The sequence below is a fragment of the Melanotaenia boesemani genome, chromosome 1 (assembly GCF_017639745.1).
Source record: "Melanotaenia boesemani isolate fMelBoe1 chromosome 1, fMelBoe1.pri, whole genome shotgun sequence".
Taxonomy (NCBI): Eukaryota; Metazoa; Chordata; class Actinopteri; order Atheriniformes; family Melanotaeniidae; genus Melanotaenia; species Melanotaenia boesemani.
Window position 1 is genome coordinate 33080607 of NC_055682.1, and position 17923 is coordinate 33098529.

General features: G+C 40.5%; 2 protein-coding genes across 2 annotated transcripts; one reads left to right on the forward strand and one right to left on the reverse strand.

The window, feature by feature from the left end:
• The first annotated feature begins 1521 nt into the window (after positions 1-1521).
• Positions 1522-6955, forward strand: larp6a (La ribonucleoprotein 6, translational regulator a). Its single transcript, XM_041993383.1, has 3 exons — positions 1522-2469; positions 4028-4226; positions 5019-6955. Exons 1-3 carry the CDS (start codon positions 1718-1720, stop codon positions 6114-6116), a joined length of 2049 nt encoding a protein of 682 aa, XP_041849317.1. The 5' UTR covers positions 1522-1717; the 3' UTR covers positions 6117-6955.
• Positions 6956-9686: 2731 nt separating this feature from the next.
• On the reverse strand, positions 9687-17280 carry tm2d3 (TM2 domain containing 3). Its single transcript, XM_041991899.1, has 6 exons — positions 17144-17280; positions 16609-16713; positions 15665-15825; positions 15399-15573; positions 11115-11190; positions 9687-10981 (listed from the first exon to the last, which is right to left on the reverse strand). The coding sequence occupies exons 1-6, from the start codon at positions 17247-17249 to the stop codon at positions 10816-10818; spliced, it is 789 nt and encodes a 262-aa protein (XP_041847833.1). The 5' UTR covers positions 17250-17280; the 3' UTR covers positions 9687-10815.
• Positions 17281-17923: the final 643 nt, after the last annotated feature.

The window sequence follows — 17923 nt, forward strand, 5'->3', positions numbered from 1 at the left end:
AAAAAAAAAACTGTTAAGTAAGAGGAATTTAAACCTAGAAAAGATTTAACATGAAGAATAAAAAATAAATAAATAAAAAAAAGATAATGAAAATGTGATCCAGTTTCACACCCTTAAGACAGAACATCCTGTCTTCATGTCGGTGATGTTACTTGGTTTTGTATTTAATGATGCAGGTGCTTGTATTACATCATCCCAAACTTCTATTTTGTGTGACCAACCATTCAAATTCGTGTTGGTGGATAAACAGGAGGATACACATCTTTCGGTGCATATTCTCTGTACATCTTTGTACATGTTTAACTCATCGAGGACAGTTTAACTGATGTTTGAAAGAGAACTTGTCGCAGTCACTAATAAGAGGAAGTGATCTGCAGGAACATTTCAAAGTTCCTTATCAGAGTTTCGCAACAGTCTTTACAGTGATTCTGCTAGTTCAGGAATCTTCCTGTATTAATCCATCAAAAGGGAATTAGGTATGAGATGTGATGCTAAGAAAGTCTTCAAACTAGCTGGCAGCCTGTCACTTGGTCTGAGAAGATAAGTATGCAATAAGCTACTAAAAGCCTTCAGATTATTTGCTGGCAGTGCCGTCCTCACTCCCTCCTTCTCCCCCTCTTTCTCTCTCCTTCTTGCATTGTACACAGACTGAAGCACTGTATGGCATGTGGTGCAGAAAATGAGTCAGACTGCCCACCAGCTGTAAGCCTGGCTTGCCAATGGGGAGGAGTAACAATATTTCATGCAGGGCTGGCAAGAGCCAACTATATCAGTGTGGGTGATTTACAGGGGTATTAGCATACAAGCCAATCCAAAGCTGCTGACATGGACTTGAGGTAAAGTCTGCAGGGACATATTCAAATCATAATCATATTATAGTAGAACACCTGCATTTGTGCTACAAAATCAACATGAAAGAAATCAGTAATTAAGGATATATGCTCAGGAAAACAATATTTTACAATGTTTTCACTGTTTCTTTTCAGAAAATGAGCAGCTTCATGGCAGCTAGTGAGCACTCTTCAGTCATGCTCTCACTTTCTGTCCTAAAATTGAACTTGGTGCCTTCCTAAAATTCTGATTTGAAACGTGTAGTTTCTTTTCAGAATGACTCTTTTCAAATAAATTATCTTTTAAAAGACGTGTTTGTGAAATAAACCAGGTCTTAATAACTTTAAATAATACAGAATAGTTGGAGAATCACACAAACTTACAAAAAAAAAAAAAAAAAAAAAAAAACTGGTCCGTTTTTACCATCTTGGGTTGAGTTCACTGGTCCTCAGGATTTGTGGTCGTACAGAATCGTACAGAAACAGAGTAATAATTAAAACTAAATATTAAATATACCGTAATCTAATAAACATGTACACATAGACCAGTTTAAAACTAAAGTGGACTTTTATTACCCTACAAATGGCCTGCAAACTTTGACTATTGTGAATGAACTGTCTTCAGAAAAGTTGTATTTCCTCCTTGTTTCAGGCATATCCGCCACTTGCTTTCTGCGTGCTATCAGACGCTGAAAACCTATTATCCAATTAGCGGCGTTAGGCAAGGGGTCGTCCTTGACACGGCAATTTCCCAATTAGAAAGAAACACGTGAATTTGCTCCCCTACTTAGAGACCAGGAAATGGGGCATTCGTGTCTTCACACAATTAGACACCTCTGTGTGTAGAGAAAAAAAAAAACAGTGGGGGAACCACGACTACCAGAAATATGCACGCGTTAGTGAACGCCTTCATGCGCTGCCTCTCCTTCCTCTTGCCTCCTTCTTGGCTTTGTGTGAGCTTTTACTTGTGGGTTGGGAATGACTGCGAAGAGACGCTGCCGCAGCCCAATCCCAGAGCTCGTTTCAAAAGTAGAAAGCCTCTTACATATGAGGAAGTAGCAGCAGTAGCAGCGGTAGAAGCACAGGGAGGCTCCAACCCGTCGGTTTCACCAGGTCCAGGCTGCGTCTCGCTGGCTGCTGAAAGCCCCGTTGCTCCTCAGGGCCCTCTGACGGGTCGGATCTGGATCGGGGGTCTCTGGCGAGCCGTGGAGCGAGTCTTCGGAGCCCCCTGGGTTATTCTCCGCCATCACTGGTGCCCGAAGAAAGGTCTGGCAGCTTCGCGCACCCCGTATCCTATCCGTGCCTTCGAGACGAGTCAGATTAAAAGCTTCCAGGGAGGCGCTGCTGTAACCGAGGACTGGAACGGACCAGGTGAAGCCACCTTGACTTGGAACATGAGTGGGTCGGAGGGGATCCCCGATTTGAACCCAGCAGAGTGCGCCTTAGAGGCGTCAGTGGACCAGAGCAACGATGAGGTCATTACTGTGGACCCGCTCTCGCAGGAGATGGGGACGGTGACGATAACGGTGGCGATACAGGCGGCGGAGGACGAAGAGCCGGAGGAAGTGCTGTCTAATAATATTGACTTCCTCGGAGGCAGCTGTAGCGAGGACGATATCGGAAGACATGACAAATCAAGGTATGCGCTATCTGCTACTTTTTGTTTGCCTAAACGGTAAGTGGACTGATTATTTCTTTCTTTCTTTTTTAAGCCTGTGTTGGAATTTAACTAAGCAGTCCAACAATATGAACTTTCCCCTGCTGCTGCGGATCTTACCAAATAGGATGATAATAATAATAATTATTATTATTATTATTATTATTATTATTATAATAATAATAATAATAATAATAATAATAATAATAATTAAAGTTTAAGTTTATACACATTTCCGTCCTACTAGCTTTCACTACAAGACTATATTAATTTAAGGCAACCATCCGACTAATAGTGGCAGCACGTGAAAGCATTGACACTAGATTTGTTTTGTTTTTTTCCCCCACTGACACAGTCTCCTAGCTAAAGCTACATAAATTCCGACAGGTGTTGCCTATTACAGTGATAAAGGGAAAGACGCCACACATTGCAGTGGATGAAACTGGCATGAAGTGTATCCTAACACACCACATATATTTATATGATTTGAATGGGATAAGTTTAACCACCTGTATGCAGCATCTTGGCTGTAAAGCCTGACACCTGAGACGAGCTAAGGACGGCACCTTCTCTTTAATCTAATTCCCCTGCGTCACGGTGAGCTATTTTTATCCTTTGGCCTATAAGGTCCCTACTCGGACTGCGTGAGCAAAGAGTGAGTCAGTGATAGAAAAGCCAAAAGGGAAATGAATCTCTTCTTTTAGAAAGTGTTTGTTTTTACTAGTAGGTAGGTCACACCTTAATGAAATAAAGAGGATCTGTGACACATCCTAGCACACTAATGCCACTTGGTGAATGGCAAGCGTTTTCTTAGAACCTAACCAGCAAAGTTTAACACTGTGTGGTCGTTGTACTTAAGCAGGAATATGATTAACTTAATCAAGGTATTTTTTTAAAATGATTCATATTTTATAGTGGTGGTATTTACTTTTGTTTTCCCGTGTGTGAGTACTGGTGATATTCTCTAAATGCTGGTTGTTGCCTCTATCCGACCTCCCTGGGATGCTGGCTCGTGCCAGCTGTGTGGTCAGCGGTGGAAAGCTGAGGCTGTGCGAGGGAGGAGGTGATGAGTCATCCACAAAAATTTCATTCAGACCCTCACTCTGATCTGCCAGGCTATCTAACTGCACTGCTTCACACAGGTCTGTCAACTTTGGGCCTGCAAGCCTCAGATTTGCAATGCTGTTGTGAGGTTGATGTGGTGAGCCTACCATATTCTTTGTGGGAGGGAGACTCTGACTCTGCACCCTTCAGATGGAGAGATCTTGGCGCTTTCAGGACTAGTTGGACACAGGGTCTGGCACTGAGGCGAAGTGACTGTGGCTGCACACCCAGCCTGTTGACAGCTGCAAGAAAATCTGAAAGAAGGGAAGCAAGCAAGCTGAAAAATGACAAGCTTATGTTACATCTCTGCAATATTGTCGTAGTCAAAGGAGGAAAAAAAGTGCAACATTTGTAATGTTTAGAAAATGAAACATTCAGCCTTTTTGAGCATTAGAAGAGTCTCTGCTGACAATCCATGTTTTCTTCCCACACACAGTGGTGCAGGCACCAGTGGAGGGGAGTTGGAGGAGGAGAGCTGGCAGCCCCCAGATTCGGAGCTCATCCAGAAACTGGTCGCTCAGATTGAGTATTACCTGTCTGACGAGAACCTGGAGCACGATGCCTTCCTGCTCAAGCATGTCAGACGAAATAAACTCGGATTTGTCAGCGTCAAGTTGCTCACATCATTCAAAAAGGTAACCATGGCTGCAATTCAGCTGGGTATAATATAGAAACACAGCAGTGACTTGTTTTTCAATAGCTGTGACCTGCTAAGGCAAAACTGTCCACAAAGCATTTGCTACAATTATCTAGAATATAATGTACATACCGCTTGCTAACAGCTCTGTGTACTTATAATTATCTATTTCTCAGCTGCTAAACGGGATTGGTGTCCATCCACAATTTGTAATTTGATATTTCACTAGAATGAACAAATTAAGTTAGCTGTTTTGGGGGGGGGTTGAAATGGGAACCTGGATTAATCTAATTTTCATCACTGTATTTCCCTGTGATGTGGAGGCTCATGAGATGACTGGATGTTTCCAGTGTCATCAGCATGACTGTCTGTTGCTGTTTCTGATGTTCTCACATTGATTCACACACACAGCAGGTGCTACTTTAGGCTCATGCATGCTGATTTGTTGCCTTGTGATTGTTTTGTGTTTTTTTTTTTTTTGTTTGTTTTGTTTTTTTTTCTTTCCTTTTCCCCGTCTGTTTGTGCAACAATGAGTCTGTCCAAACACAATCATTTTTTGAATAAACATGAATTGAAATGTGAGATGAACAGCACTTTTATATTCTCATTTTAATTATGCATCTCTTAAAGTGTTTGACTCTATTGCAGCTTCCATGATTCAGAAAGGCAGTACTCTTTATTTTGTTTTTAAAATGAAGTTTAAATAAGTTATTGACCATAAGGTTATGGCTTAGTTCCTTTAAAATGCTCTGTATGTCACCATAGTGACACAAGTATTGTCTTGTTGCAGGTGAAACACTTGACTCGTGACTGGAGAACGACTGCTTATGCTCTGAATCACTCGAAGATACTTGAGCTGAATGATGAGGGGCGCAAGGTGCGGCGTAAATCCGCAGTGCCGGTCTTTGCCAGTGAGTCGTTGCCCAGCCGCATGCTGCTGTTGAGCGACTTGCAGAGGTGGCCCGAGCTGGCTGCTCTCACTAAGGATAATGAAAGCAGTGAGGGAGGAGCCACTCAGCAGGAACAGCTGATGAAGCTGTTGCTAAAAGCGTTTGGGACGTATGGAGCGATTGCCTCCGTTAGAGTCCTGAAGCCAGGAAAGGACCTGCCAGCAGACCTGAAGAGGCTAAGTGGGCGCTACAGTCAGTTAGGCACAGAGGAATGCGCCATTGTGGAGTTTGAGGAGGTGGAAGCGGCTGTTAAAGCCAATGAAGCTGTAGGGAGTGAGGATGGAGGAACTGGTTCACTGGGGTTGAAAGTAGTGCTGATTGGAACCAAGCCACCGAAGAAGAAGGTGCCCAAAGAGCGTCCTCATGAGGAGGGAGGGATGCGCAAAAGCCGCTCTCTCAACAGCAGAGTACGGGAGCTTCAATACCACGGGGACGATTCGGCATGCAGCTCCTCAGATACAGAAAGCAACCCCACGTCGCCCAGGCTGGCTAGAAAGTCTCAATCCTGCAACAAGCTCAGCCCCACCACTGCCGGCATCAGCTTCCAGAACAATCACCTAAGCCCTGGTATGTCCCCACGTAACAGCCCCTGGTCTAGTCCCCGTGGCAGTCCTTGTCCTCAACGCAAATCTCCCCATTCCCATAAGTCCCCCTTAGCCAGTGAGGGCAGACTGAGCCCTGAGCCTGGCCGCCGCTGGGCAGACTACTCCTCAGACAGTAGCCTCACCCCATCGGGCAGTCCGTGGGTTCAACGACGCAAGCAGGTGGCGTCGCAGGAGAGCAGTCCAGTTGGCAGCCCCATGCTGGGCAGAAAGATCCAGAATGCTGATGGGCTTCCTCCAGGAGTGATGAGGCTGCCCCGGGGTCCCGATGGAACCCGCGGCTTTCACTGCATCACTGTTGCTGAGCGGGGAAAGACTGCTGCTACTCAGACTTGATGCGCAGCGTGTAATTATGCAGAAACAAAATGATCTATTGGAAATGAATACAAGCTGTTCTTGGCCATGTTGCTCAGCCCACCTCCTACATTTGAGACTGTGTAGATACATTTTTGTTGAGTGCAACAGTTTTCAGTCTTTGTTATATTTTTATACAACTTTTTGAGTTACCATGGTAACATTAGGGATTACCAATGGAAATTTTGAGTAAATGTAAACTGATATGGCTTTGAAAGGAAATTACATACACCATGAAATGGATCGTGTTTCCTCCATTTCTTGTTCTACTTGGAAGTTGGAGAACAAATTCCACTTTTGTTTTTCCTTTTTTCTTAAATCAAAGTGTCTTGTCTACTGTGTAAAAGCTCGCAACTTTATCTGTGGATGGTGTATAAATGTAAGTGGCATAGGCACATGGAGCTGATAGCAATATCACCATATGCCTTTTGTGTATGTGTCCAACGTGAATTCCAGTTTGTTTTGTTTTTTTTAAACATGTTTAAACCAAGGCCATAATCACTCCACTGCCATACAGACTGGACATTAACTTCAGTTTTTATTTTTCCATTTTTTAATTTGATTATTTTCAGTATGCTTTGGCACCTAGTAAGGGACTCTGTATGTGTTCAGCAGATGGCTGCTTTATTTATTTTCTTTTTAAGCATTTTTCTTACTTTGTTTTCTTTTCATGCCATGTTTTCAGTCTAAGCTCACAGTGAGGTTTGAGGGATGTTCAGGTCAGGTGGAATAGATGCTCTTATGTTCTTGCCTTCACATCTGAGCTCGGGTATTTGTACATTTGAAATTCCTATTGTACAAATAAATCACTGAAATTGCAATTGACTTGATTTTATTTCTGTGTGATACATTTCCTGATGCAACCTCTTTTTTTAAATGTAGTTTTAATATGTAGCAAGATTCAGTGAGATTTCATTAGAGGGTTAAGATTAGCAGCAACATTAAACTTGAAAGAAAATTGGCTTATTTAGGTTTTTTTAGACAAGAGTTGGACTAATAGAGGAGACACAACTACATGAAAAGCTTCAAAAAGCTGGTATGCAAATCTGTACTTGAATGAAATGATGAACTTTTAGGTTAACCGGTTAAACCAGCATTTTTCTGTTTTTAAATGTAGAAGAAGCACCTTTCAGACAGCAGCAACAGCATTCACACATGAATTTGCAGGTCAGGTTTGTGGATGTCTCCTTGCCCCACATTCATCCGTGCTTCAGGCTCTTTGTGACTGAACTGCAATTTTAAAGCCTCATCACAGGTTTTCAGTTGGACAAGTTTAACCTGGATAAATATTGGAAATTGTCATTTTTGATTTTTGTTTTTTTTTTTTTTTTTTTTTGAGGGCCAGCTCAAATTTTAGCTTTGATAAGGCTGCTGTTTTGCTGTCCCCTGCAGGTTTTTCTTTCGGCTTTGTAATTTGCTCCATTCATGTAAGATGTTCTTTTCACTCACTTTCTGGGGCTGCATCACAGAGCTGTGCTCGGCGTGATCCATGTTTGTTCACAACCCTAGCTGGCCTCTTAAACTTGTTTTCCCCTGAATGTTTTCATTGACTACTAAATGGCTGTAGGTCATTTTGAATACACACCTGGATTTCAATGCAGTTGCCCATTTTAACTGTGATTTATGCAACGGAAAGCTGGGTTAAAATTTGTGTAACCAATTTTTTTTTTTATAGATTTAGGCTTTAATTTAGACAATATTAAGCTTTATTTTCACGTTGGCACTGATTGGTCATTTCCTCTTAATATGAAAATAATTGTCCCTCATTGTGATTCAGTGTTGAGTTGCAAAGGTACAGGGCTGGTGAACACTTTTATAGGCATGGTAATTCTGTGCTATGTCCTCAGGTGCTATCACATTCTCCTTAGCAACCATGTGAAAGAAGTGCACAGTTGGACTTTCAAATTCATGTGGTGGCAGCTTTGTTTATCCTGTGTTGGTTAGATGCATCACCTCCTGTAGGAGCGAGCATAATGGGAGGGCACAACCTATGAAGCTGTGCTGGATGCGAGGGTCAAAGCCTGAGCTCCAGGACTCTGAGTCGTGATGGGACTAAGTGGGTTTGTATTTAAGAGAGATGAATAAACTTTTGTTCCCCCTCCTATTTGCCTGATTAGCAATTCAAAATAAAATTGTGATGGCGTCTTGTCTTTCATGGCTCTCTGAGGCTAATAATGAAAGAAAATTACTACAAAATTAAACTATTTTTCTCAGAAGCTGAAATTCTATATAATTGCTTTTAGAGAGAGTTTTATACTTGAAGCAAACAGGAGCCTGAAAAGGCAAAGCCACATAAGAGTCTGGTTATGTTTTGTAATTGGACATTAAGCATTAATCAGGGATTGAAAAGTAATTTAGTCCAGTCATTCGACTTGATTTCTTTTTAGAGATGTTAGATTACTTACGTTAAAATCTTTGCACCTTTTGTCTGCAAAATAATTTTCATGAAATGACCTTGTAAATTAAGCAGTGTTCTATTATCCCAGCCTGTTATAATACATGACTCTAAATTCGTGTGCTCACATTAAACCCCTTTAAGCCACTACTGTGATTTAGATAAAATCATCCATAAAAGGATCACATAGGACTGAATCCTCCTGGGACAGTAAAAATCTCATGGAGAATCTTGTAGAAGTAAATCCTTTTGTCCATTTGAATTTAAGGTTTGCAGATGGGAAAAAAAATAATGATCTCTTCTTGCAGAACAGAAGTCTCCTCAACTCAGAATATGACATCTACTTACATCAGTCTGTGGGTGGGTGCTGTAGTGACTAAGTGGGCGGTGTCAAAATTGAGGAACTGGAATTAGGGAGGAGAAAAATTACAACTGTCTCAGCAAAGCAGCCAATTAGAAAAGTTGAGACAAGTTGCCAGAACGGAAATGATTTTTTTTTCAAAGCTTGTGATGCAACAGGACTGCATAGGTGTCAGTATAAAAGTGCGAGTGTAAAAACTTAGGGGGGCTGATTTACTGTAACAGTAACAACTCTTGTTAACTGTGTACTGACACCTGCTGTAATGAAATGCTTTGGTTACTGGCTCTCGAACAGTACAGATCAGGAAGGGAATGTGCCTCAGCCACAATGTTACCCTCCTGACCCCCTCCTTCTGTCACACGCCTGCAGCAAAGACCTCGGGCACCAATAGCTGCGTAAAATGTGAGAAAAAGCACAGACATACGTGAAAATAACCTCAACTAATAATAAACCTCTGAGTTCTTTTTAGAGGCTGCAGGGAGATCAGCCTTCAAGTGGAATTATGTCTCTTTACATGATGTTTAATTACACTGAATATGTAACATTAAAAAGACCTTTTTTTTTTAATAAGTGTTAATTATAAGTGTTTAACTGTAGAGACAGTCATGCATCAGTTCAATTAACAGAATCATTTCACTGCATTGTGTTATGAATCTTAAAACTGTGACATCTTGGTTGTCAGTGTGATTCCTCTGGTGTTACTCGAGCACTATACAAAATGGGACAGCGTGACAGCATTAAATGCAACCATACATAAAAAAAATTAATGATAGCTAGTTATATTGTCTTAGCAGTGTTGGGTATAATTAGATTTTTATTTACAGAACTTAAATAGACAGTATTTACAGTTTGAACAGAGAAAAAGCACCTGACACTGCAACAAAACTTATTTACAAAAAGGTAGGTGGTTACAGGTGCAAAAAAAAAAAAATTACAGTTTTCTTTGTTACAATGTCAAGTTTGATACCAAGTGTGGGAAAAATTACAAGTAGGAAGAAGATATTTCCAATACGGGAAACCACAAGTAACTGCAGTTTGCAAGTGCAGTGCATTTCAAGTGTTTCATTATGTATCATTAACAAACATACGTCCTGTTAAGATTATCTGTGCATTTCTTGGAATGAGACTACATGCTACAGCAAATGATGACAGAGATGATCCTTATCGCCTCTGTTTCAATACCAGTAGCTCTTATTTATAAAACAGATGCATTATAAAAAAAAGTTTAAGCATTCGTTTAAGCTTTTGGAAAGTCATAGTGCCATTTATCTAATCTTTGAGCAACATCCTTACAACTGCATGGCTGCACTGATTCAATGGAGGGGAAAAAAGAACAGAAAATAATTGTGTTGTATCAGTAAAACCACCTCATTACATTACCCTCTGTATATTCATGCTTTCAGTACATAAATCATACCTTTCAGGTTGTCTTTTGTGTGTGTTGTAACCATAAAAAGCCCTGTAGCCATGGTTACTATTTGACCCTCATTGATGCGTCTACCTTGCAATAAAGGAGGAGCAATCTGTGCTCAAAGGTGACAGGATGTCTGTGAAAGCGCTGCTCCACAGGAAACCAGAGCTGTCTATCAGCAGGACAGATAAACCAACAGTTAAGTCAAGCCAACTGGATGCACGTAATCACTGGTTTCTCATCCTCCTGCACAGCTCCATCTGCAGAATCTCAACAGGAGCCGGATGCAGAATGATTGGGATTGATCTGATGGTTGTGTGGGTAGAGTCATCGCTGGTGTGATGAAGAAAACACTTCCTGCTTGTTAGCAGATGGGATGAGGACGTGTCGAGCAGAGAGCTTAGGCAGGCGAGCATGTAGTGAACGCAACAGCTCAGATCTTCTATCTTTTGAGAAAGTGAAGCAGTGTGAGGCGGAAGAAATCACAAACCAGATGTATTTCCAGAGCTCTGCTTCAGATGTACAGAGAACCATCAGCAGGCCCCACATAGCCGACCCCGATCAGAAGAACATCTATCAACGTCCAAATGCCCAGGCCTCCAAAGCTGAACAACTTGCCAAGGCCCTCTCTCCACTGGCCCAGATAAAACCGATCGGCTCCAAAACCACCAAGAGTAATGCTAAGAGAAAAAAAAACAGAACACGCACAAATGCAGCCAGAGATAACACATGAGTCACATCCTGACTCAAAAAGATTTCAACTTTTTACATTCAAAATGGCCAAAACTGCTGAGAAACTTGTGAAAAGCTTACCTGAGCGCCAGTGCTGTTGACCATTTGTACCCACCAGTCCAGTTACAGAATAAACGTTTCTGAAACCGCCTTTTACCTACAAGAGAAAGAGCTGGTTAGTCAACACAATGCAGTGATCCTGAGAATAAAAATGACTAAATACAAAAATGAGAACTTAGGGCAGGCTATTTTTTTCATAAATAGTGTGACCTACTTTATGATTTCATGCTGGAAATGAAGATATTAATTGCATGAAATCTGATTTAATAACTTAAAAGTCTAAATAAAGCATATTCGGACTATTACAGAAACTTGAGTTAGACTATCAAACAAAAATCACATTTTCATGATGCAGTGGATTGATCATACAAAGAAAGCAATCCTTATAACAGTCCACTCCTAACACTGGACTGTTATAAACAGACCTAATGCAGTGTATTGGTTTCAGAACAGCAACAAGCTTGCTAAGTGTTCTTAAATGCATCTTCCTTGGATGCTAGAATTTGCACAACGGGGGCTCTCTGTTTAAATTGCAGGAGAAGTAATGAGAACAAATATAACTGGACTAATTTAACGAGGAGTGAAACTGACATGTAAAACCTCCACAGACCTGGCAACACACCAGGTCAGAAAATCTGATTTATGCTTGATAAGGCTAAGATGGCATAGAAATTACTTCAAATGCCAAACACAGTCGTAAATGGACGGTGGTCAGTGGCCAAATTTTTCCACACAAATATGTTTTTTTTTTTAATCTGCAAGTGGATCCAGGGGCCTCAGGTGCAGCGATGACTGCACTACATAACTACTACAAAATTGTGTACATGTGTAATGTCTTCTTCTAAGTGCTTTTTAAAGTATTACCTATCCCATACGGAGCTCTAGCACCTATCAAACAAAGCTGAAGCTGCAGTTGTAAAGTTCAGAGGGTTCTGACTTCAAACACAGAGCTGTTTATTCATTCAGAAATACCGTAGGAAAAATGGTGGCACAAACATGGCAGCTTCCATGTATGTGGACTCACAGCAAGTAGATATAAATGGCTTACTCTAATAAAAGAATTAAAACATGAGGATTATCTTTTTTAAGTGATTAGATACATATAAAAACAGTCCTTAAGCTTTGACTTTGTTAAAAGCTGCACCTTTAGGAGTAAATAATCTCAAAAAGTTGTTAAAGATGCATTATGGAACTTTTGCAGATTTTCTCAGTGACACGCCCCCCCCCCCCCCCCCCCCCCCCCCCCCCCCCCCCCCCCCATTGACAGGTAATTCAGGCATCCTACCTACACTCTTCACTATCTGTACTGAGCTCTTCCCAGACAGTAAACCAAAGTCTCATCTTGACCCTTGCCTTTTCTCTGGCTCTGTGCCTTTCTCTCTTTCTTCTTCTCTTTTCCTGATAATATTTCCTTGTTTCTTTGTTGAATCAGCCGCAGTGCGCATTCAAAGCACATCAATATCTTGCTAGTGTGTGGCACCGTGCTTAAAGCCACTCAGCTGCAACGCCATGGGGCGTCCTAGATGAAAAAGTTGTGAAGTGTGGTTTCTCAGCCTAAAGACACTGCTGGACATTGACAACACCAGAAATGCACATACTAAATATCACTGTGCCATCCAATGAGTCAGGAACAAAGAGTTTTAAGGACGGAAAGTTACATAGTACATCTATTAACCTACGGCACGTAAAGGGAGCTTGAGGGCTGAACAGTACTCAGAGATTCTAAGTTTCAGAAGTACTGTAACTACAGTCAATGGATTCAGTTTGTGCAGGACCACAGTGATAGAGAGTTAAGGATTACCTGCAACACCTGCCTTATTTTTCACCTGCTGGTTTTCCACACTATCCAGTGACAGCTGGGATTACTAGACACACCAACATGGCTCTGTGGCCAGACTGAATCTCTCCCTCCTACACTAGTGTGCTCTCACTGCACTGACAAGTAGGCTGAATCCTCAACAGGACTGGCTATGACAACGCAAATTCCACAGTTTAATAATTAATAATTTAGTCCATAGCTGGAAGGTCAATGGAATATCTAACACCTGTAGTGTGTGTTTGTGGCTTCACATCAACACAGCTTGCTTTGGTTAAAATAAGTTGCACATGCAAAAATAAGTATAACTTTATATTATTCACAACTGTTAATCCCTTAAATTAGGAGTTCCAGATAAAGTGCTAATAATTAAAAGCTTTTCAGGGAGTGACAGGTGGAACCTGCCTGCGTATGACTGTCTATGATCCACTGTCACCTTTGTGCTTAAGCATGTGCTGATGTGAAGATCTTAAAAGTTGTCTACAGGAAAAAAAAAAGAAAAGAATTACTTCTGCATTACTCTGGCAAGATCTCCTAAAGGCTTAAAAACACTTTGTTTCACTGTAACAAAAAAAAAAGGCTGCCCCAGCAAATTTAGCATTTAGAGTTTAACCACCCCAAAAATTCAACACAGCACCTCTTCTTGGTGCTGCTCTGCATCTACAAAGATATTGCAGAATTCTGACTTGCATTTGAGGCTGTCTGGGAAAAAGCCTTTGCTATCCAATAAGAACATTAAACTAATTGTTTGGAGGCAATGAGCAGGATCTTTCTCCACACAGTAATATAAAACCTACCATATTTTTTTGAACAAAGGACTGAAAAGCTAATTGTGCTTGCTGAATTATTCCAGCACAATATCTTTGTCTGTGAGCACCGTTTCAAAACAATTAAATGTCTGCTGCTCAAATACAATGAAAAAACTAACAGTACTTACTTTTTAATGAATGTAAAATGAGAGAGAATGAATGAGTAGACGGAAAACAGCCTGTATTCACTCTTTGATCTGGTGTCACTGGTTAAATATGCATATTGTTTGGGATTATATGTCTATGAACAAAAAACAAATGATGTTGTGCAACAGTGTTCTTCACAAGAGGCTCAAAAGGAAATTAAATTTACTTAAACATCATTCTTTAAAGAGATATCAAAATCTACCAGCCTCTTATATCTGTACTATCATTTCTATAACAGAGCCAGATAGTGCAAAGTTTACATTGCTCAGAGATCAACATATGCAGGGATCCCCAAATCCGGTCCTCAAGGCCCAATGTCCTGCAGACATTCAATGTTTATGTACAATAACTTCCATCTATGCACCTTTAGTGCTTCATTATCCAGATTTCCTGTCTATAATTTCTCTAACCTTTCGTTCTTAGCTTGACTGTTTAGCTCAGGGGTACCCAAAGTCGGTACTCGAGGGCTGCTGTCCTGCAGATTTTCCAGTGTTTCCTGCTTCAACACACCTGACTCAAATGAAATAGATCCAACAGCCTATTAAGTTTTGCACAATGACTCATCAATTTGAGTCAGGTGGTTCTGGAGCAGGGACACATTAAAAACCTGCAGCATTGTGGCGCTTGAGGACCGGAGCTGTGCACCCCTGGTTTAGCTTAATTTCTTGCACCTGCACCCTCAGCTACTGGCAGTTAAAGGGTTAACATCCAGTTTTACAGGTGTAATGTCAGGTCTGTAAATCTAACTATAAATATGTGTGGTATTCACGGAAATTCTGTTTCTGTGATCACCAAACACAGTTAAGAAAACAAACAACCAAAAGACCAGGTACACAATGTCCAAAAAATATATGTAAAGACAAATTATGGCTCCCCGTGTCCACCTGACGGCATGAACTGCATGTGGCCAGTGAGCAAGAAGTTTGGGAGAAAAAAAACAAACAAACAAAAAAACCAACTGTGTTTACGTGCAATAAAAAAAATTATATATATACTGTACATGTCCTTATTCATTCTCAGGTATTATCACTCTGTTGCTCTGTTAGGTGAAGTTGTGTACGCATGTGTGGGGGTAGGGGTGTTTGGACAGGAGGTAACCAAGGAAATGGGGCTGTGGACACTAGTTCTTGAAAAAATGGACTACTGCGTTCATGTTTCCCGATCTACAGCCAGGGGTTACTGCCTATTTTGGACTGCTGAGAAAGAATAAGGAAGGATGCAGGACAAGCTCAAATAAGCAACGACACTCATGAAAACAAGCCTAAAAACCTGCAACCCATGACTGATGATATTTCCAAGTGAGTTTACACAAAAACAAGCCCAAAGTCGCTTAAAACAAGTGGACTTGTTAACACTGATCACTGCATAAATAAGTACCTTCTATTTATCAGAAACATCTAAAAGGAAAAAACATCATTGTGTAAAGTGTAGACGGAAATCAAATTTCTGAAAAGGACTACAATTGTGCATCTTCATGGTTTCTCCACTGGAGCTAGAAACAAATCAGACTTACTGAAAGATCCATTATCATACCTAAACAATGCACGTGCTCTAAGACATTACAGGTGGCGTTGTAGCGCTTGCGAGGGCATGAAACGGTCATGCAGTTGGTGGAGTTTGAGCAACGGTACAGAGATGGGTCCAGCTGCCAGCAGAACTGACAGATGATGGTAAGGGAGAAGTTGAAAAGCTCCTGCCCTGACTCTCCCTGTAAAAACACAGACACAAGGGGAAAGACTTTGAGTATATCATCTCACTTCAAGTTACACTGATCAGTTACATCATAAACTGCTACTCACTATACAATGAACCCCTTTTTTAGGTTTACAGGCAAAGGAGGCTTTTTTGCCATAGGTGCAGTTGTGTTGGTAACTGCATTGAATGCAATCAGCTGGTAAGCGACTACACAATCCCCCACTGGGGCACTTGGATGTGTAGCTCTCTTCATCTTCTGGAGACACTGCAAGAGATCCCACAATAAATTACAGATCTCAAAATCTATCTTGAATAATTGATATAATATAGTGTAGCAATGTTGAAACTTTGTTGAAAGCTATAATAATATGATTCACTTCTTTTGTTTAGTTTTCTTGCCAACTTTGAAAAACAACACTGTTGGGGGGACGTTACTAAAATTCTACCCTGAAATAGGGAAACCTATTAAAGAGTGATTGCTAAAAACCATTCACTCTTGATTGCTCTATTATGGCTGCCTGGTGGCTAGAAAAAGCAAATGATCATGCTCTATAAAAAGTAATGCACTTTACAAAGTCTGAATAACACAAGGGCATAAATTTGTTTGTTGTGATGCACAGTAATAAGAAAATGTCCAAACATAAAAGAAGTGGATAAAAATGTATTAATCTTCAGTGTGCCATGAAGTGTTTAATAAGAATCTAATCCTTCATCATATTGCAGTTGCTGCATAGCAACAGATATGTATAAATGTCCGTCTTATAATTACAGGCCACATACTATACAGATAAATTTTCTTTTAAACATACCACATGTAAGAAAATACTTCATGGGTGAAAAAAACCTGTACAACTTCAAACAATCTAATCAATGAAAAGTCAGTCTGTTGTTAACCTGTATCCCCTACATTCAAAAGTGCTGGATTTCTTTACAGTTGTGTGGTAAGTACATAAATACGACCACAATACAAGCATATCCCAAGCAGCATCTGACTATTGTTTAAAAAAAAAAAAAAAAAAAGGACAATTAGAGTGACAGAGGTGTTAACCTGAGGCTGCAGCAGCAGGGACCACTGGGCTTGTGATGACAGGTCCATGCTGGGCATCTGTGGTATACGGAAGCTCTTGGCCAACATGAGGAGAACTCAGGTATCCTGACAAGTAAAAGATAAAAAGAAAAGATACAGCTTGAAAATGACTGTAGCTTAAGTTTAACTCGGTGTTCTACTATGACCATGGCCCAAAACAGTTTATTCATCAATCTACTGCTTCATTTTAGTTAGCTACTTCACTTAGGACACTTAGGCTCGAGACACTTTTCTTAAATCAACAAATGGCTGTTAGTCATCATTAACAATTATTAAAACATGACAAAATTAATGAAAGACGCCTGCTGTCTGTTTCAAATAAACAACTGTTAAACCAACACTATTTAGTTTATGCGTTACCTTGCCAAGTAGCTAGGCTCTGAATGTTAAGCTAGCTTGCTAATGCTAGCCCCGTGGGAGAAAGCTAACGTTGGACAATAACGACTCAAAGTTAATGGTACATAATCGATAATAAGTAACCGTTCTATAAACATACCGTTAACAGACTGTAAGACCAAGTCCATAAACAATATGACAACTATTCCGTAGTGTTTAAAGCACCAGCCTCGGTCTGGTCTCCATATCTGACAGCTAGTAGCCATTGTTGCTGCGGAACGAGATGCAGCAGTTGCGTTCACGGTGTGTAGGAAAAAGAAAAGATAATCATTTAGTTGTGCTGAAGCACGTTTGGGGTAAATTGGTTGCGAATTATTAGCTTTTCGTGATTGTTTTATCATCATAGCTGGCATTATGTATATTTTACGTGCAATATTTACCATTTGCAGCATAATTTCATGGTCTTTAATTTTCTACACATTCTTTGGTGTTCGTATGACACTTTGACTACAATGACTTGTGAAGTTTTAATGTAATTATTCTGGAGAATATGTTGGATTTATCAATATCTTTTTATCTGCTATCTATACTGTAGATTCCACTAATTCTGTTGTAAGCTGAACTCCAAAGCAGTCCTGGGGAAAGAAGAATCATGGGAGTTCCTGTGAGTGCGGTATGTTCCTAGGTGTCCTGACATGCTATGTGAGGATGTGGGTGTTCAGTGCTCAACAGACGTTATTATTGGTCAGCTGTCACTTTACCAAGTATTTATCCATTCACCTAAATGAAAACTGCCTTGGAATGACACAGTCTTGCAAACTTCTGGAAGACTGCACTTTTCCACAGAAACAGCTGGTTTGTTATTGTGATATTTTATATAAAAATGCACTATATATATATATATATATATATATATAAATAAAAAACACTTATATTTATA

What these genes read in the sequence shown, in the direction of transcription:
- tm2d3 (XM_041991899.1), bottom strand. Translation starts at nt 17,249, where the DNA reads ATGGCTACTAGCTGTCAGATATGGAGACCAGACCGAGGCTGGTGCTTT. An exon ending in AAAAAGGGGTTCATTGTATA is followed by an intron (nt 15,574 to 15,664) that starts GTGAGTAGCAGT and finishes GTGTTTTTACAG; the next exon opens with GGAGAGTCAGGGCAGGAGCT. An exon ending in AGAGCACGTGCATTGTTTAG is followed by an intron (nt 11,191 to 15,398) that starts GTATGATAATGG and finishes TTTCTCTTGTAG; the next exon opens with GTAAAAGGCGGTTTCAGAAA.
- larp6a (XM_041993383.1), top strand. Translation starts at nt 1,718, where the DNA reads ATGCACGCGTTAGTGAACGCCTTCATGCGCTGCCTCTCCTTCCTCTTG. An exon ending in GGAAGACATGACAAATCAAG is followed by an intron (nt 2,470 to 4,027) that starts GTATGCGCTATC and finishes TCCCACACACAG; the next exon opens with TGGTGCAGGCACCAGTGGAG. An exon ending in TGCTCACATCATTCAAAAAG is followed by an intron (nt 4,227 to 5,018) that starts GTAACCATGGCT and finishes GTCTTGTTGCAG; the next exon opens with GTGAAACACTTGACTCGTGA.